The sequence below is a fragment of the Hyla sarda genome, chromosome 9, assembly GCF_029499605.1.
Source record: "Hyla sarda isolate aHylSar1 chromosome 9, aHylSar1.hap1, whole genome shotgun sequence".
Lineage (NCBI taxonomy): Eukaryota > Metazoa > Chordata > Amphibia > Anura > Hylidae > Hyla > Hyla sarda.
In genome coordinates this window covers 172848728-172870225 of record NC_079197.1, presented here as the reverse complement: position 1 = coordinate 172870225, position 21498 = coordinate 172848728, and the positions used below count along the sequence as shown (strand labels likewise).

Here is a 21498-nt window from a genome sequence, read left to right as displayed (position 1 = left end):
AGTAGTTATATTCTTGTATATAGGAGACAGTATTATAGTAGTTATATTCTTGTATATAGGAGCAGTATTATAGTAGTTATATTCTTGTATATAGGAGCAGTATTATAGTAGTTATATTCTTGTATATAGGAGCAGTTTTATAGTAGTTATATTCTTGTATATAGGGGGCAGTATTATAGTAGTTATATTCTTGTATATAGGAGGCAGTATTATAGTAGTTATATTCTTGTATATAGGGACAGTATTATAGTAGTTATATTCTTGTATATAGGAGCAGTATTATAGTAGTTATATTCTTGTATATAGGAGGCAGTATTATAGTAGTTATATTCTTGTATATAGGGACAGTATTATAGTAGTTATATTCTTGTATATAGGGACAGTATTATAGTAGTTATATTCTTGTATATAGGAGCAGTATTATAGTAGTTATATTCTTGTATATAGGAGGCAGTATTATAGTAGTTATATTCTTGTATATAGGAGCAGTATTATAATAGTTATATTCTTGTATATAGGAGCAGTATTATAGTAGTTATATTCTTGTATATAGGAGGCAGTATTATAGTAGTTATATTCTTGTATATAGGAGCAGTATTATAGTAGTTATATTCTTGTATATAGGAGGCAGTATTATAGTAGTTATATTCTTGTATATAGGAGCAGTATTATAGTAGTAATATTCTTGTATATAGGGGCAGTATTATAGTAGTTATATTATTGTATATAGGAACAGTATTATAGTAGTTATATTCTTGTATATAGGAGCAGTATTATAGTAGTTATATTCTTGTATATAGGAGCAGTATTATAGTAGTTATATTCTTGTATATAGGAGACAGTATTATAGTAGTTATATTCTTGTATATAGGAGCAGTATTATAGTAGTTATATTCTTGTATATAGGAGCAGTATTATAGTAGTTATATTCTTGTATATAGGAGCAGTTTTATAGTAGTTATATTCTTGTATATAGGGGGCAGTATTATAGTAGATATATTCTTGTATATAGAAGGCAGTATTATAGTAGTTATATTCTTGTATATAGGAGCAGTATTATAGTAGTTATATTCTTGTATATAGGAGGCAGTATTATAGTAGTTATATTCTTGTATATAGGAGGCAGTATTATAGTAGTTATATTCTTGTATATAGGAGCAGTATTATAGTAGTTATATTCTTGTATATAGGAGGCAGTATTATAGTAGTTATATTCTTGTATATAGGAGCAGTATTGTAGTAGTTATATTCTTGTATATAGGAGCAGTATTATAGTAGTTATATTCTTGTATATAGGAGAAGTATTATAGTAGTTATATTCTTGTATATAGGAGCAGTATTATAGTAGTTATATTCTTGTATATAGGAGGCAGTATTATAGTAGTTATATTCTTGTATATAGGAGGCAGTATTATAGTAGTTATATTCTTGTATATAGGAGCAGTATTATAGTAGTTATATTCTTGTATATAGGAGCAGTATTATAGTAGTTATATTCTTGTATATAGGAGGCAGTATTATAGTAGTTATATTCTTGTACAGTGGGGTAAAAAAGTATTTAGTCAACCACCAAAAGTTCTCCCACTTAAAAAGATGAGCGGCTATAATTTCCATCATAGGTTATAACCTCAACTATGAGAGACAAAATGAGAAAAAATCCATAAAATCACATTGTCTGATTTTTATAATTTATTTGCAAATTATGGTGGAAAATAAGTATTTGGTCAATAACAAAAGTTCATCTCAATACTTTGTTATATACCCTTTGTTGGCAATGACAGAGGTCAAACGTTTTCTGTAAGTCTTCTGCAGTGATGTTTTGGGGCTGTCGCTGAGCAACATGGACTTTCAACTCGCTCCAAAGGTTTTCTATGGGGTTGAGATCTGGAGACTGGCTAGGCCACTCCAGGACCTTGAAATGTAAGTCTTCACAAGGTTTTCACATACTGTTGCTGGTATTTTGGCAGATCTCCTCTAGAGCAGTGATGTTTTGGGGCTGTCGCTGGGCAACACAGACTTTCAACTCCCTCCAAAGGTTTTCTATGGGGTTGAGATTTGGAGAATGGCTAGGCCACTCCAGGACCTTGAAATGCTTCTTACGAAGCCACACCTTCTTTGGCCGTGGCGATGTGTTTGGGATCATTGTCATGCTGAAAGACCCAGCCATGTTTCATCTTCAATGCCCTTGCTGATGGAAGGAGTTTTTCACTCAAAATCTCACAATACATGGCTCCATTCATTCTTTCCTTTACACGGATCAGTCATCCTGGTCCCTTAGCAGAAAAAACGCCCAAAAGCATGATGTTTCCACCCCCATGCTTCACAGTAGGTATGGTGTTCTTTGGATGCAACTCAGCATTCTTTCTCCTCCAAACACGACGAGTTGAGTTTTTACCAAAATGTTCTACTTTGGTTTCATTTGACCATATGACATTCTCCCAATACTCTTCCGGATTATCCAAATGCTCTCTAGCAAACTTCAGACGGGCCTGGACATGTACTGGCTTAAGCAAGGGGACACGTCTGGCACTGAATGATTCGAGTCCCTGGTGGCGTAGTGTGTTACTGATAGTAGCCATTGTTACTTTGGTTCCAGGTCTCTGCAGGTCATTCACTAGGTCCCCCGTGTGGTTCTGGGATTTTTGCTCACCTTTCTTGTGATCATTTTGACACCACAGGGTGAGATCTTGTGTGGAGCCCCAGATCAAGGGATATTATCAGTGGTCTTGTATGTCTTCCATTTTCTAATAATTGCTCCCACAGTTGATTTCTTCACACCAAGCTGCTTGCCTATTGCAGAATCAGTCTTCCCAGCCTGGTGCAGGTCTACAATTTTGTTTCTGGTGTCCTTTGACAGCTCTTTGGTCTTGGCATTAGTGGAGTTTTTAGTGTGACTGTTTTAGGTTGTGGACAGGTGTTTTTATACTGATAAGAAGTTCAAACAGGAGCCATTAATACACGAGTGGAGGACAGAGGAGACTCTTAAAGAAGAAGTTACAGCTCTGGGAGAGCCAGAAATCTTGCTTTTGCTGTTTGTAGGTGACCAAATACTTATTTTCCACCACAATTTGCAAATAAATTCTTTAAAAATCAGACAATGTGATTTTATGGATTTATTTTTCTCATTATGTCGCTCACAGTTGAGGTTATAACCTATGATGAAAATTACAGTCTCTCATCTTTTTAAGTGAGAGAACTTGTACAAATGGTGGCTGACTAAATACTTTTTTGCCCCACTGTATATAGGAGGCAGTATTATAGTAGTTATATTCTTGTACATACGTGGCAGTATTATAGTAGTTATATTCTTGTAAATAGGAGCAGTATTATAGTAGTTATATTCTTGTATATAGCAGCAGTATTATAGCAGTTATATTCTTGTATATAGGAGGCAGTATTATAGTAGTTATATTCTTGTAAATAGGAGCAGTATTATAGTAGTTATATTCTTGTATATAGCAGCAGTATTATAGCAGTTATATTCTTGTATATAGGAGGCAGTATTATAGTAGTTATATTCTTGTATATAGGAGGCAGTATTATAGTAGTTATATTCTTGTATATAGGAGGCAGTATTATAGTAGTTATATTCTTCTATATAGGATCAGTATTATAGTAGTTATATTCTTGTATATAGGGGCAGTATTATAGTAGTTATATTCTTGTATATAGGAGCAGTATTATAGTAGCTATATTCTTGTATATAGGAGCAGTATTATAGTAGTTATATTCTTGTATATAGGAGCAGTATTATAGTAGTTATATTCTTGTATATAGGAGCAGTATTATAGTAGTTATATTCTTATATATAGGAGGCAGTATTATAGTAGTTATATTCTTGTATATAGGAGCAGTATTATAGTAGTTATATTCTTGTATATAGGAGCAGTATTATAGTAGTTATATTCTTGTATATAGGAGCAGTATTATAGTAGCTATATTCTTGTATATAGGAGCAGTATTATAGTAGTTATATTCTTGTATATAGGAGCAGTATTATAGTAGTTATAGTCTTGTATATAGCAGCAGTATTATAGCAGTTATATTCTTGTATATAGGAGGCAGTATTATAGTAGTTATATTCTTGTATATAGGAGGCAGTATTATAGTAGTTATATTCTTGTATATAGGAGGCAGTATTATAGTAGTTATATTCTTCTATATAGGATCAGTATTATAGTAGTTATATTCTTGTATATAGGGGCAGTATTATAGTAGTTATATTCTTGTATATAGGAGCAGTATTATAGTAGCTATATTCTTGTATATAGGAGCAGTATTATAGTAGTTATATTCTTGTATATAGGAGCAGTATTATAGTAGTTATATTCTTGTATATAGGAGCAGTATTATAGTAGTTATATTCTTGTATATAGGAGGCAGTATTATAGTAGTTATATTCTTGTATATAGGATCAGTATTATAGTAGTTATATTCTTGTATATAGGAGCAGTATTATAGTAGTTATATTCTTGTATATAGGAGGCAGTATTATAGTAGTTATATTCTTGTATATAGGAGCAGTATTATAGTAGTTATATTCTTGTATATAGGAGACAGTATTATAGTAGTTATATTCTTGTATATAGGAGCAGTATTATAGTAGTTATATTCTTGTATATAGGAGCAGTATTATAGTAGTTATATTCTTGTATATAGGAGCAGTATTATAGTAGTTATATTCTTGTATATAGGAGCAGTATTAAAGTAGTTATATTCTTGTATATAGGAGCAGTATTATAGCAGTTATATTCTTGTATATAGGAGGCAGTATTATAGTAGTTATATTCTTGTAAATAGGAGCAGTATTATAGTAGTTATATTCTTGTATATAGGAGCTGTATTATAGTAGTTATATTCTTGTATATAGGAGCAGTATTATAGTAGTTATATTCTTGTATATAGGAGCAGTATTATAGTAGTTATATTCTTGTATATAGGAGCAGTATTATAGTAGTTATATTCTTGTATATAGGATCAGTATTATAGTAGTTATATTCTTGTATATAGGAGCTGTATTATAGTAGATATATTCTTGTATATAGGAGCAGTATTTTAGTAGTTATATTCTTGTATATAGGAGCAGTATTATAGTAGTTATATTCTTGTATATAGGAGCAGTATTATAGTAGTTATATTCTTGTATATAGGAGCAGTATTATAGTAGTTATATTCTTGTATATAGGAGGCAGTATTATAGTAGTTATATTCTTGTACATAGGGGCAGTATTATAGTAGTTATATTCTTGTATATAGGAGCAGTATTATAGTAGATATATTCTTGTATATAGGAGCAGTATTATAGTAGTTATATTCTTGTATATAGGAGCAGTATTATAGTAGTTATATTCTTGTATATAGGAGCAGTATTATAGTAGTTATATTCTTGTATATAGGAGCAGTATTATAGTAGTTATATTCTTGTATATAGGAGACAGTATTATAGTAGTTATATTCTTGTATATAGGAGCAGTACTATAGTAGATATATTCTTGTATATAGGAGCAGTATTATAGTAGTTATATTCTTGTATATAGGAGCAGTATTATAGCAGTTATAGTCTTGTATATAGGAGCAGTATTATAGTAGTTATATTCTTGTATATAGGTGCAGTATTATAGTAGTTATATTCTTGTATATAGGAGCAGTATTATAGTAGATATATTCTTGTATATAGGAGCAGTATTAAAGTAGTTATATTCTTGTATATAGGAGGCAGTATTATAGTAGTTATATTCTTGTATATAGGGGCAGTATTATAGTAGTTAGATTCTTGTATATAGGAGCAGTATTATAGTAGTTATATTCTTGTATATAGGAGGCAGTATTATAGTAGTTATATTCTTGTATATAGGAGACAGTATTATAGCAGTTATATTCTTGTATATAGGGGCAGTATTATAGTAGTTATATTCTTGTATATAGGAGACAGTATTATAGTAGTTATATTCTTGTACATAGGGGCAGTATTATAGTAGTTATATTCTTGTACAGTGGGGCAGTATTATAGTAGTTATATTCCTGTACATACTATTTTATTTGTACTAGTGAAGAAAATATTTAGCTTAGTTTTTCAGGGAAATAGAGAAATATGTTCGGGGCAGATACAATTTCTTTTCCTCTACATTATTTTGCAGCTCATATAAATGTAATTACTTAACAGGGGGCGCCACTGAGAACAAGAGATATTCCCCTGTGCTACAGAGAACATAACATCTGTGCTTCGTCCTGAGGCCTCATCGCGGCAACGTTTCAATAATTAAGAAACGAATAAGAAAATAAATGAAGGAATATTTACCGCTCCTTCTGGTGTTAATATCACTTGAGACCAGAACGCTGCCTCTTTAGTCATAATTTAAGACCGTGTTTCCCAACCAGCGCGCCTCCAGCTGTTGCAAAACTTCTATTACTAGGAAGAATAATTCCACACAGAATTTGGTGCCGAAACCTAGAGCACAGACTATCGATATATTGCCCTCCATATTCCTGCTCATTTCCCCATCTATTGCAGATTTTTCCAACCAGGGTGCCTCCAGCTGTTGCAAAACTACAACTACCAGCATGCCTTTGGCTGTCCGGACATGCTGGGAGTTGTAGTTTTGCAACACTTGTTAAGAAACTCTAATTTAAGGGAGGAAAGTAATAAAGAAGTCTGGAACACTTGCTGCTATTCATCGTTTTTTTTATTGCTATTATGACTATGATTTTATTTTATTTTAGTGCAGTACCAACCCCCCCCCCCCCACCCCCTTCTGATTAAAGGGACAGGCGCGCTACATAACAATTAAGATGCTGATTATCAGTAATTGGTTTTCTTTTCTTTTTTTTGTTTCTTTTTTCCTTTTTGCTTTTTTTTTTTTTGCTCCCTGCCAAAATATATCAAATCGTAAAGATTGTGGCAGATGCCGCAGCACAAAAGGATTCAATAGAAACCGAGAGCTCAGCAACTGCTTCATAGATGGGTAATAATAGCCCAGAAACCTAGCGCAGAAACGCCACCCCAACCCCCCCCCTTTCCCTTCTCCCCCCCCACCCAACTACCGCCGCTGCCGCCACCACCGCCGATCTCTTTTCCGAGACTGGTGAATGTATCAGGAGAGAAATTGGACAGAGATAAGAGAAGCTGGAGAGACACAAGGCCCCCGAATGTACAGTATGTCCGGAGGGGACAGCTATGAGATCAGATGATGCCAGTGCACCAGACGCCGTGTGCTGCAACCAGCTGTTATTTGTCAAACTCCATCTCGGAGAATTGTTCTTCTATATTAAGTCTGATCACTGTCGTTTCCTCCGCCATCCATCCTCATGATGAGGTGCGACGGTAATGATTCTCAATCTATATACCTCGACGTGTGATGATGGGGATGAGGGGGGGGCAGAGAAGGATGGTGGCGGTGGGGGTTACAGATGCACGTGTGAAGCTAATGCATTGCGTTGCTGTCTGTTACCATGGAAACACGATGCAAAATAAGGAAAATATAGCTCGCTGCCAACCAGCAAACCCCCCCCCCCCCATCTCTTCTCAATTTGCCTCAGTAGTCTGATTCCTCCTGTCATCCTCATCTCGCCATGCCTGTCAGTGCCACCGAGATCCAAGAAAAGAAATACAGTCCCTAACACTTAAATGAGGGAGGATGGTACTTAAAGGGGCGACCTAGGTGGCGTCTTCCGTGTCTTTATTCTAATTGTCTGTGATTTCTGGATATGGGGGATAATGGGGGTGTAAAAAATGGAGTGGAGGACGGGTCCTGTTCTTACATTACAAAGACAATCCATGGATCTGAATGGGGGCTTTAATGGGCGAACACTTAAGGTCCTCATACCATCAAGAACATAATCCTGTCCCAGCTGAAGCACAGGCAGGGACATAGTCCAGGAAGTAAGGGCGGGACTAGCACTCCTCTGTGCAACATGACAACAGAGAAGGAGGTTACAGATCAGCCTGCAGTGATTGGATGAAGAGACCCAGAACAGCACAACAAACTCAGGGAGGAAGTGAATGCATGGTGAGTAAGGGCGGGCTCAGTGCTTGCCTCAGACATGAGTGAGCAGCAGGACAGAGGCATGTAAATGGCCTCTGAGAAGGGGCTCTGCAAGTACGCCATGCATTTTGTATTGCAGCGCCATTGATGCACAAGTACAGCACTTATCTATCCCTGGAACCCTTTAGAGAGTGCATGGAGTGTATGCCAACCCTGCCCCAGCAACCACCTTGAGGGGGTAAAGGTGGATTGGTGGGTATGGTACTGCACTTCCTGGGCCATTAGTGAGTGTACTTGTTCGTGCTAGTTCTGCCTCACTCATCTTCTCTAAAGAGATTCTTTTTTAGAAATGATACAAAAAGCCATATTACGGCAATTGCCCTGAAAATTGTGTCTGATGCTCTGAGAAGGGGTGCAACCTGCGGAGGGGCAGGGGTGGCAGCCGCAACTGGGCTTAGTGGTTGAACATAGAAATCAGGCGGCACTGCTATATACCCTAACAGCCTGCACTTATCAGATATAGGTCAGTAAAGAGCCTGGGGGGTAGAGGTAGCAGGGGTCGTAGTCCGAAGGTGCTGGGGAATAACGTAAGCAATGAAATGTATTAGAAGGAGTGAATGCAATGCACAACAAAGACCCCCGCACTCACCGCTCAACAGACTACTTCAAGTTCCAACGATAGATTGACCGGACAAGGCTGCAGGACTAGCTAGGGGCGCTCAGAGGCGACTGCCGACGATTTTGCGCAACTGCGCTTCTTCCAGCCTCAAGGAAGGAACAGCTTGAGGTGCTCAGAGGCGACTGCCGGTGGTTCCACGCAACTGCGCTTCTTCCGGCCTTGAGGAAGGAACAGCTTGGGGCGCTCAGAGGCGACTGCCAGTGGTTTCGCGCAACTGCGCTTCTTCCGGCCTTGAAGAAAGAACAGCTTGGGGTGCTAAGAGGCGACTGCCGGTGGTTTTGCCAGAAACTGCGCTTCTTCCGGCCTCAAGGAAGGAACAGCTTCCTCCTTCCTTGGGTAAGGAAGAGCTTGAGGCGCTCAGAGGCGACTGCCGGCGGTTCCACGCAACTGCGCTTCTTTCGGCCTTGATGAAGGATCAGCTTGGGGGGCTCAGAGGTGACTACTGGTGGTGAAGCGCAACTGCGCTTCTTCCGGCCTTGAGGAAGGAACAGCTTGGGGTGCTCAGAGGCAACTGCCGGTGGCTTTGCGCAACTGCCGGTGGCTTTGCGCAACTGCGCTCCTTCCGGCCTTGAGGAAGGAACAGCTTGGGGCGCTCAGAGGCGACTGCCGGTGGTTTCGCGCAACTGCGCTTCTTCCGGCCTTGAGGAAGAAACAAGCTCGGGGCGTTCAGAGGTGACTGCCGGCGGTTTCGCGCAACTGCGCTTCTTCCGACCTCAAGGCCAGAAGAAGCGCAGTTGCGCGAAACCGCCGGCAGTTGCCTCTGAGCGCCCCAAATTGTTCCTGCAGCCTCATCTGGTCCGTCCATCATTGGAACTTGAAGTCGTCTGGTGAGCAGCGAGCGCGGGGTTCTTTGTTGTGCATTGCACTCACTCTTTCTAATACATTAGTTGTTGAACTGCTGATGCTTGAAAATGGGAACGATATTCCTCTAAATACCCCAGATGTATCACCATGGGATAATATCAGATTGTGCTGGTGCATCGCACGGTACGGATAAGCAGGGGCGCAGATATAGAAAGTGCAGGAGTAGAAGTCATATACAGGCCCATCTGCCACACCCCGTATTATTAATGACACATGGCAGCCGGGGGCCCTGTTACAGATTCTGCATTGGGGCCCAGAATCATCGTAGACTAAGCCTCCTGTGTCAGTCATGTCTTCACTAAGGGTCTTGCTCTGGATAAACGCCAATACAGCGGACACAAGGCTGAACCCATTGACCTCCATCTCCTTCAATCTTCTAAAAGCAGCTGTAATGTTATTATTCTCTTCCTACCCGAAGGACTTGATTGTCCAATCTATAAAGCTGCCCCTCCCGACACGGATTTCATTCCATCAGCGCACGCTGTGATGGTCCACTCTACTGACTGTCCGCAGGAGAAGCCTTGCTGCAGACACAATCGCTCCCTATAGCTGCTCTCGGCATGTAATGTGAGGGGGCGGCTGCTTCGTCAACCAACATTATTATTATTATTACTGTTATTAAGCTCCTTTTTGTCTATAGGGTCGACAGGGCCGTGAAGAGGATTTATGGACTGCGGATCAATGGAGCTTGGGAATGAATTCTCCCACATCAAGCCCCAGAAAGACAATTTATATGAAGTCAATTAACTTTCCAGTATCTATTAGCATGTGGGAGGAAACCCTTTGGGACATCCCATTCCGACACTAGAAGAACATGCAATTTAATATGGCGCAAATGTGGCCCTGGATGTAGTAAAAGACAGAGCAACGCTAAGTATGGAGCAAAAACCAAAGACGTTATTACTAGAGTTGGGCGAACTTACAGTAAATTGGCTCGTAGTGAACCTCGCAGCTCGGCTGTTGATTACTTTAGCCTGCGTAAATTAGTTCAGCTTTCCAAGGGCTCTGGTTGCCTGGAAAAGTCCGGGATGACAGTCTAAGGTCTCCTAGGTCTGTATCCACCTTTTCCAGGCAACTGGAGCCCTTGGAAAGCTGAACTAATTTACGCAGACTAAAGTAATCAACAGCCGAGCTGCGAGGTTCACTACCAGCCAATTTACTGTAAGTTCGCGCAACTCTAGTTATTACCAACTATAGCACCCAAGTCAAAACTATGGTAAGGGCACGTGTCGGGATATCATGGGACAGTATGTCAGGATGTGTAACCAATCACTTTCTTTTCCCTACAATTACAAAAAAAGAAGAAGAAGTAGCCATTTTTGTATTACTATTCTAGTCGTTAAAGGGGTACTCCGCTGCCCCAGCGTTCAAAATTTTGTTCCGAAAACTTGCAGTGGGGGTCGTCATGTCACAACCACACCCCTCGTGATGTCACGACACACCATGCCCCCTCAATGGAAGTCTATGGGAGGGGGCGTGGCTGCCGCCACGCCCCCTCCCATAGACTTCCATTGAGGGGGCGTGGCGTCATTGGGGCGTGGCGTCATTGGGGCGTGGCCATGAGGTAACGACCCCCGCCGCCCGCACCCAACGTTCTAAACGGACGCTGGGTGCTGCACAGAGATCTGCTTCGGGACCCCCGTGATCAGACATCTTATCCCCAATCTTTTGGATAGGGGATAAGATGTCTAGGTACTCCCCTGGAAATAGAATGTACGGAGGGTCCAGCACTTTGTGCAAGCAGCTTTATTGAAGATACATCACACCATAAAAACGACAGTCAGTCAGACATGTTTCGAGCGCAAGCGCTCTTCCTCAATATTGGATGCCATGCCAGGCACCGGTTCGAGCACCGTCCATCAGGGAAGGGGAGCTGGATCACTCACTTATTTGTTGCCCTCCCCTGGAAAACATTTTGTTTTTTTATAAATCAACTGGTGCCAGAAAGTTAAACAGATTTGTAAATGACTTCTATTTAAAAATCTTAACCCTTCCAGTACTTATCCGCTGCTGTATGTTCCAGAGGAAGTTCTTTTCTTTTTGAATTTCCTTTTTGTCTGACCACAGTGCTCTCTGCTGACACCTCTGTCCATTTTAGGAACTGTCCGGAGCAGGAGAGGTTTCCTATGGGGATTTGCTCCTACTCTGGACAGTTCCTGACATGGACAGAGGTGTCAGCAGAGAGCACTGTGGTCAGACAGAAAGGAAATTCAAAAAGAAAAGAACTTCCTCTGAAACATGCAGCAGCTGATAAGTACTGGAAGGGTTAAGATTTTTAAAGAGAAGTCATTTACAAATCTGTTTAACTTTCTGGCACCAGTTGATTTATATATATATATATATATATATATATATACGGTATATAAAAAGTTTTACAGTGGAGTACCCCTTTAAGGGAGCAATGAAATAGGTAAGTGATTATTCAAGGGCAGGGACTGGAACAATTAAAGGGGTGTTCCAGGAAAAAACTTTTTTTATATATATATCAACTGGCTCCAGAAAGTTAAACAGATTTGTAAATGACTTCTATTAAAAAATCTTAATCCTTTCAGTACTTATGAGCTTCTGAAGTTAAGGTTGTTCTTTTCTGTCTAAGTGCTCTCTGATGACACGTGTCTCGGGAAACGCCCAGTTTAGAAGAGGTTTGCTATGGGGATTTGCTTCTAAACTGGGCGGTTCCCGAGACACAGTGTCATCAGAGAGGACTTAGACAGAAAAGAACAACCTTAACTTCAGAAGCTCATAAGTACTGAAAGGATTAAGATTTTTTAATAGAAGTAATTTACAAATCTATTTAACTTTCTGGAGCCAGTTGATATCTAAAAAAAAAAAAAAGTTTTTTCCTCGATAACCCCTTTAAAGGCTTTCTGAGCCAGAGGACCCCCAGGAAATGGGCCACCAACCATTGGATCCCAGGAATATAATCACCAAGGATTGGATTCCAGGGTTAAGCCACATGAACACAGAGACTGGGCCACCAAGACACGGGATCCCAGCCTTAAGTCACAAAGCCACTTGACCCCAGAGATTGGGCCATTAAGTAACTGGACCACAGGAACTGGGCCATCAAGTTAGAGAACCCCCCAGAATGACCACTAAGTTACTGGACACCAGATATTGTTCCTCTAAGTCATCAGACCCCTGAGACTGGATCACTATTGGACACCACGAAATAGAGAGCTAAACAAGTGGACTCCAGCTTATGGTTAACCAAATAGTTGATACCACACAATAGGGCACCAAACCACTCACATCCAAGGAATGGAGCTCTAGATGTCCAGTCGCTGGTGTAGGCTGAATCTTGGCTATTAAAGGGGTACTCCGCCCCTAGACATCTTATCGCCTATCCAAAGAATAGGGGATAAGATGTCTGATTGCGGGGGTCCCGCAGCAGATCTCTGTGCAGCACCTGTCGACGGGGGTCATGACGTCACAGCCACACCCCTCGTGATACCACGCCCCCTCAATGGAAGTCTATGGGAGGGGGCGTGGCATCCGCCACGCCCCCTCCCATAGACTTCCATTGAGGGGGCGTGGTATCACGAGGGGCATGGCCGTGACGTCACAACCCCTGACGCCCACTCCAAGCGTTCGGAACTAAATGTTCCGAATGCTGTGACAGTGTAGTACCCCTTTAAAGTACTCCGGTGGACAACTTTTTTTTTATTTAAATGAACTGGTGGCAGAAAGTTAAACAGATTTGTAAATTACTTCTATTAAAAAATCTTTACCCTCCAGTACTTTTTAGCAGCTGTATGCTACAAAGGAAATTTTTTTCTTTTTGAATTTCTTTTTTGTCTTGTCCACAGTGCTCTCTGCTGACACCTCTGTCCGTGTCAGGAACTGTCCAGAGCAGCATAGGTTTGCACTGGGAATTTTCTCCTGCTCTGGACAGTTCCTGATACAGGCATCAGGTGTCAGCAGAGAGGACTGTGGACAAGACAAAAATGATATTCCAAAATAAAAGAATTTCCTCTGTAGCATATAGCTGCTAAAAAGTACTGAAAAGGTAAAGATTATTTTAATAGAAGTTATTTACTAATCTGTTTAAAGGGGTATTCCAGGAAAATACTTTTTTATATATATCAACTGGCTCCAGAAAGTTAAACAGATTTGTAAATTTCTTCTATTAAAAAATCTTAATCCTTTCAGTACTTATGAGCTTCTGAAGTTAAGGTTGATCTTTTCTGTCTAAGTCCTCTCTGATGACACGTGTCTCGGGAACCGCCCAGTTTAGAAGAAAATCCCCATAGCAAACCTATTCTAAATGGGGCGGTTCCCGAGACGCGTGTCATCAGAGAGCACTTAGACAGAAAAGAACAACCTAAACTTCAGAAGCTCATAAGTACTGAAAGGATTAAGATTTTTTAATAGAAGTAATTTACAAATCTGTTTAACTTTCTGGAGCCAGTTGATATATATATATATATATATATATATATATATATATATATATATATATATATATATATATAAAAATTTCCTGGAATAGCCCCTTTAACTTTCTGGCACCAGTTGATTTAAAAAAAAAATGTTTTCCACCGGAGTACCCCTTTAAGGCAGTGGACATAATAGAATGAGGTACTAATCCAATGGGCACCAAGGACTGAATTGTACATGATGGATTTGGGAACTAAACCTCTCAATATAAGGCCCTGTCAGAATTACTGGACACAAACCACGGATCCGGAAGGGCAGGGGTCTCCCCACCGAAACATCTTCTCCTGCAACGTCTCTTATGTCTCTAAGACACTCCATCCCTTCCCTTTCAGCACTGCTATGGTCAAGGGGCTCCCTGCGGACTCATAATATTATTATAATATATTGTAAGCGATGCATTATCTCATTAATAAGTAAACATTCGCCGCCGCTTTTTCCAGACTTGATCAAATGAGCTGAAATGTTGCCAAAAACAATATATTTTTTACAGAATTGTGAAGTTCTCCAGAGAATATTGAGGTTTCTACAAGGCAATTGTATCAATAGTCATCATCTTCACTCGTTCTCTGCTGCAAACAAACCATTAACCTACGGAAAAAAACGCGAGACCCTTCACGTCGTCAGAAAGTGGCGTTCTCCGTATCATGGCCTCGTGGGATCCCAGCCCAAAAAAAATGAAACCCTGCTCCCTATGTAATGCGTAAGAACAGATTCCACTTAGGACACGCCCATACTTATGATGGACCGCTGCGGGACCCAATTTTCTCCTTCACAACCATCTGCAACTACTCATTTGCACATATGGTGCCCCCTACATCACAGCAGAACTAGAATCATGGTTCTAAGAAATCCTGTATTCAGACAATTAAAAAATTATTATTATTTTTTTTTTTTTATCAACCGGTGCCAGAAAGTTCTACAGATTTGTAAGTTACTTCTATTTAAAAATGTTAATCCTTCCAGCACTTATCAGCTGCTGTATGCTACACAGGAAGTTCCTTTCTTTTTGAATGTCCTTTCTGTCTGACCACAGTGCTCTCTGCTGACACCTCTGTTTTTTAATCAACCGGTGCCAGAAAGTTCTACAGATTTGTAAGTTACTTCTATTAAAAAATCTGAACCCTTCTGGTACTTATCAGCTGCTGTATGCTAGACAGGAAGTTCCTTGCTTTTTGAATTTCCTTTCTGTCTGACCACAGTGCTCTCTGCTGACACCTCTGTTTGTTTCAGGATCTGTCCAGAGCGGGATAGGTTTGCTATGGGGATTTGCTCCTACTCTGGACAGTTCCTAAAATGGACAGAGGACAGAGGTGTCAGCAGAGAGCACAGTGGTCAGACAGAAAGGAAATTCAAAAAGAAAGGAACTTCCTGTGTAGCATACAGCAGCTGCTAAGTACCAGAAGGATTAAGATTTTTAAATAGAAGTAACTTACAAATCTGTAGCACTTTCTGGCACCGGTTGATAAAAATAAAAAAATGTATAAATATTATATATATTATTACACCTCATATAAATCCTGTATTCAGACAATTTAAAGGGGTACTCCACTGCCCCAGCATTGGGAACATTTTGTTCCGTATGCCGGGTACGGGCTGCGGGGGTTGTGATGTCACAGCCACGTCCCCTCAATGCAAGTCTATGGGAGGGGCGTGGCAGCTGCCACGCCCCCTTCCATAGACTTGCATTGAGGGGGGGGTGGCGTGACGTAACAAGGAGGTGTGTCCATGACATCACGAGCCCGCAGCCCGCACCCTCCGTTCGGAACAAAATGTTCCGAACGCTGGGGCAGTGGCGTACCCCTTTAGGTTCCATAATCCACATCTTCTGAACCATATTTTTTTCAATAAAGTTGGTCACCATTGACGATATAGGACCTGTAGGGAAGGGGTTGCCCTTTAGGATACACCTAGACTCATGGTGGACCGTACTTGGACCCAATTTTCCTTGTCTTGAGATATTAGACACCACCTTCTGCAACTACTCATTTGCCCATTTGGTGCCCTCTATGGGGGAGATTCATCAAAACTTGTGCCGAAGAAAAGTTGACCAGTTGCCCATAGCATCCAATCAGATCGCTTCTTTCCGTTTTGAAAAGGCCTCAGAAAAATGAAAGAAGAGATCTGATTGGTTGCTATGGGCAACTGGTCAACTTCTCTTTAGGCACAGGTCTTGATGAATCTCCCCCCTATATCACTGGAATTATGGTTCGTGAAACCCAGGTTCACAAGATGTTTGCCTAACACCCCTTAAAAAATCCTGGATTTAGACAACATTTTCGGCACCATAGTTTATAGGGATGGCCAGCAACAATGTTCTTGGGTTTGTAGAGAAGTGACCCAATTTAAATTGGCTTTATGCCTTTTTTCAATGGCCTGCACCAACCCCGTTTCAATGGGCACTGAGAAGGGGTGATTTAGCCTTTGACTATAAGGCCCTTCCCTAAGATGTCAAAATGTACAGTCACACTAAGTGATGGCTGATTTTTCATGATTGGCCATAGCTTTTTTTCTTAAGGTCAGGACAAATGGTGCCGAAACCAAAGACCGCGCAATTTTGCTGGTGCCATCAGCTGCCGTATTACAAGCGTAAATTTTCCCCCACCATGGACAACCAAGGGAGCCAGAGAATAGCAATATACACTAAATCATATTACCAGCCGTATACCAACATTACCGTACAGGCTGTACATAATAAAATAATAGCGTCCCCACAGTCACACGTCTCTTCTCCAGCCGCAGAACTACATCAATTTTCCACATATTTAGCATAATTACCAGCGAGACATCATTAAAAGCCTGCACACGATTAATATTAGCCAACGTGTCAGCCGTCATGTGTATCACTGGATATTAGTACTAATAGACCAGACTAATAGACAGCCAGGTAGCGGGCGCCATGCCTCCATATGTAAAAGGGAAAAAAAATGTGAAAAACTGCATTCTTGCTAATACATCGGAAATTGTATAGGGGGACGCTGCCCTAGACATCTTATACACTATCCATAGGATAGGGGGTAAAATGTCTGATCGGGAGGGGTAAGTCACAGCTGGGATTCCGCCACAGCTACAGAGACTAAGATCACGCTGGTTTCGGCAGCATTAAACCCATAGATGCCATGGTCAGTACTGATCACTGCATCTAAAGGATTGATAGAGGGAGAAGGCTCCCCCATCGGTGACCCCCCGCAATGCGATTGCTGGGTCCCGATGGTTGCCATGATAGCAGGAGGCCAGCTGATGTTCCTGATGAAAGTTCCCGGGAGACGTGATGTCACACAATGCCCCCTCCATTCATGTCTATGGGAGGGGGCGTGATGGCAGTCACGCCCCCTCCCATAGACTTGAATGGAGGGGACATGCCATGACTTCACAAGGGGGGGGGGCGTTCAGACATCTTATCCCCTATCCTTTGGATAGGGGCGGAGTACCCCTTTAAGGCAAATAACATCAGTGCCAGTGGTGACATGTGTCATTAGTTATAAGTGGAATTAGACCAGTCTTTCATACAGCCAGATAGGGGGACCGCATCAACATTTATATAGGAAAAAAAAAACATGAAAAACTGCATTTTTGCTAATACATCATTTATCTGTATGCAAATACATTTACCAACATGTCAGCCATCATGTTTATCTATAGTGTTCAGTGGTATTAGACCAGACTCTTATATACAGCCTGGAGCTTGGAGTCATACAACTGTATGTAACAAAAAAAAAAAAAAAAAAAAGAGCGAAAAACTACATGCTTTCTAAAACACTGAGAACCTTCATGCAATAAAAATTAACCAACATTTCAACCTTCATCTGTATCATTATTAATAAGTGATATCCAGGCTTACATACAGACAGGTGGTGAAAGCCCCATCATTAAACGTGAAAAAAAACATGAAAAACAGAATGCCCGCTAATACATGAAGAACCTTGCAACTATGAAAAATAGCCAACGTTTCAGCCTCAATATGTTTGACAAGTTAGCATTAGTTTTAGAGAAGGCTTATATTCGGCCAAGTAGTAAAGCCACACCACCATATGTTAAGAAACAACAATAAATAAAACAACACAAAAAACTGTTTCCTAATACAAAAATACTAGTGCAAAAATTTGAAAAATAAAAACATTTTGATACCCTGCATAACAACAAAACATGCAAGTAAATTTATAGTTTAGATATTTAAATTATAACCAAGAAATATCAATAACACAGCGCCACCTAGAGGCCAAATTGCTATGAAACTCTAAAGATTTTTAAAAAAATTGAATAATTAAAAAAAAAATGTTTCCAATCAGTCAGCAATATGTAGTTTATCCAGCTATAGGAAGCATATAAAGAACATGAGTGTCCCGTCGGCCCGGGATAAGATATCATAAAATAATCTATTCCTTACCTTCCTCCGCTCCTTTTTGTCTTCTTTTTTAGTGAACGCCGTATGGATCCACCAGATCTTGGTGAACATGCTGCCATAAGCCAGGCTGAACCCGAGACCCAGGAGCCATAACCGGGCCTATGAGGACAGAAGACAATAGGGGAGGTCAAGGAGGTGAACAATCGGCACTGAGAAGGGGGTGACTTCAACTAAAAGGATGGAGGAACCAAGTACAGGCCCTTCCTCAAGATGTAATAATGTGCAGTCATACTAAGTTAAAGGGGTACTCCGCCACTAGACATCTTATCCCCTATCCAAAGCATAGGGGATAAGATGTCTGATCGTGGGGGGTCCCGCCGCTGGGGGCCTCCTGGGATGTCCCTGCTGCATCCGGCGTTCATCTAGAACGTTGGGTGTAGAGCAGGAGGCTTGTGATGTCACGGCCACGCCCCCTTGTGGCGACACGGCCATGCCCCCTCAATGCAAGTTTATGGGAGGGGGCGTGACAGCCGTCACGCCCCCTCCCATAGACTTGCATTGAGGGGGCATGTCTGTGACGTCACGAGGGGGAGTGGCTGTGACATCACGAACCTCCGGCGCCGCATTGCCAGTTGCGGGGGTCGGCAGCAGAGGGACCCCCACGCTCAGACATCTTATCTCTATCCTTTGGATGTCTAGGGGTGGATTAATTTTTTTTATTATTGGCCATAGTTTTTTTAAGGTAAGGCCACATGGTGCCGAAACGCGTCCCAGCTGGTGCATGCAGTCACATCCCTTCACCCTCCAACCAACGTCCTTCCTATCTTTTGTAGCAGATAAGGACGCCCTGTCCCTCCGGTTGTTTCCGTCCCTTTTTCTATCCCTGATGTTATTTCCGAGATTGGAAGCCCTGCGCAATTTTTACATAGCTCCCAGCAGATGGAGATAAGCGGTGCCCCCTGAACACGGACCCAAGAAGCGGCTGCATGATCGTAATCCTCTTCTCTCCTGTTTAACCATTCATTGTATTCTCTCTTACCTGGCACACCAGAGGGAAATGCCACGTCTCAATGTGAAGTCCATCGAGACCAAGAGGGAAGACAGCGGCGAGAGCCAGGATGCACCCCGCGGCCGTCACGTCATTCAGATGCGGCTGAGAGTTCTGGATGTACCTGCAGGAGATAGACAGACGCCACATGAGATTTCATAGACCTGTCAATCAAATGCTGGGAAAGAGAATTTACCCCTTAAGTAAAAAAAAAAAAGAAAAAACGCACACGCAGATGTAGCAGAGCTGAATTTGACATCTAACGTTATGTGCACACAATGGATTTTTTAGTATAGAGAATTTCTTTTTATATAGATTTTTACATTTTGCACTGCAAATTTAAAAATTTGATTGGATGGAATTTTTGCTCTGTTCTATGGGGTTAAAGGGGTATTCCAGGAGGAAAAAAAAACTTTGGTAAATTCTATTCTAATTGAATCCTTAGTTATACATTGCTATGGGAACAGCAGATATATCCCTGTACATCTTGGAAGATTGGTCATTTAGGGAAGCTGGCTGAGATGTAGTCACTGTTTCTGTCCATGCTGTGAGGATAAAGGGCTCACGTTCTTTATCGCCAAGGAGTTTTTTGGTCTTTATCAGAAAGAATAAGGCTGGACAAGGGTCTCTCTGCAATACACAAATCTTTTCAGTGGAATGGATGACTGTCCCATCAAACATTTCCCTGAATATCTCTCTACGAGCATCGTGTTGCAAACCAAAGTCATGTGAGTAAAGAACGTTTACATTTTTCCACCACACTAAGCCAACCTGTGACAATCCACAGCAGTAGTTATGTATTAACTGGGTTGTGAACAATGACATCTGTCTACATCTGAATCTGCATTAGTCATTACACACCCTAGAGATTGCTTAAAGGGGTACTCCGCCCCTAGACATCTTATCCCCTATCCAAAGGATAGGGGATAAGATGTCTGATCACGGGGTCCCGCCACTTGGGACCCCTGCGATCTCGGCTACGGCACCCCACACATCCGGTGCACAAAGCAAACTTTGCTCCGTGTCGGATGACTGGCAATGCCGGGCGGAAGCTCGTGACATCACGGTCACGCCCTGCTCGTGACGTCACGGCCATGCCCTCTCAATGCAAGTCTATGGGAGGGGGCGTGACGGCTGTCACGCCCCCTCCCATAGACTTGCATTGAGAGGGCATGGCCGTGATGTCATGAGCGGGGCGCGGCCATGACGTCACAAGCCTCCGGAGCTGCACCCAATGCTCTAAACGAACGCCGGTTGCAGCAGGGACCCCAGCGATCAGACATCTTATCCCCTATCCTTTGGATATGGGATAAGATGTCTAGGGGTGGAGTACCCCTTTAACTCAATAAAGCTGCTATAAAAGCATCATTTTAAGGGACAATGACCAAATATCTAACCTTTTGGCAAAAAAAAAAAAAAACATTTCAAGCTGTGCTAAAGCCTTCATATTGTATTGGACTTGCACAAGAAGTTTTAGTAAAGTTATAAAAGTTCCTTCATGGAACCATAACACAGATTCCAACTGGAACCTCTAGAAAATTCTATTCTAATTAAATCCTTAGTTATATAAGACTATGGGAACTGCAGATACATCACTGTATATATATACGAAGAGTGGCCATTTAGGGAAGCTGGATGAGATGTAGTCACTGTTCCTGTCCACGCTGTGAGGATAAAGTGCTCAAGTTCTTCATCTGCAAGAAGGAGTTTTTTTTTCTGTCTTCGTCAGAGAGAATAGGGCTGAACAAGGATCTCTCTGCAATACACTAATCTTTTCGGTAGCCTGCGGTTGGAGTTAATTCTGAGTGACTGTCACGTCATCAAATGTTTTTGGGTGGATCTCACCCGCTACATACAGAACGTGGTGAAATCAGTCACATGTCCACCACATAATGGGGGAAGATGTATCAAACCTTGTACAGTGGAGCAGTGGATTCACCCAAAAGGGGAGAAATTGTTTTTTTTCCTTCAGGCCAAAACATGGCGTCAGCAGCTACATTAAAGGGGTACTCCACTGGCCAGCGTTCGGAAGCAAATGCTCCAAATGCTGTTTCTGTGCTGCGGGGGTCGGCCACACCCCTCGTGTCATCACGGCCACGACCCCGTCAATGCAAGTCTATGGGAGGTGGCGTGACGGCCGTGA

General features: G+C 41.4%; 1 protein-coding gene across 1 annotated transcript in view; it reads right to left on the bottom strand.

Moving 5' to 3' along the window:
• GABBR1 (gamma-aminobutyric acid type B receptor subunit 1) overlaps nucleotides 1-21498 on the bottom strand; it is a gene marked incomplete in the record, with an annotated part of 109695 nt that overhangs the window by 30510 nt on the left and 57687 nt on the right. The window contains 2 exon segments of the mRNA XM_056541138.1: nucleotides 18350-18466; nucleotides 19347-19479. Coding sequence (XP_056397113.1) covers nucleotides 18350-18466; nucleotides 19347-19479 — 250 coding nt within the window.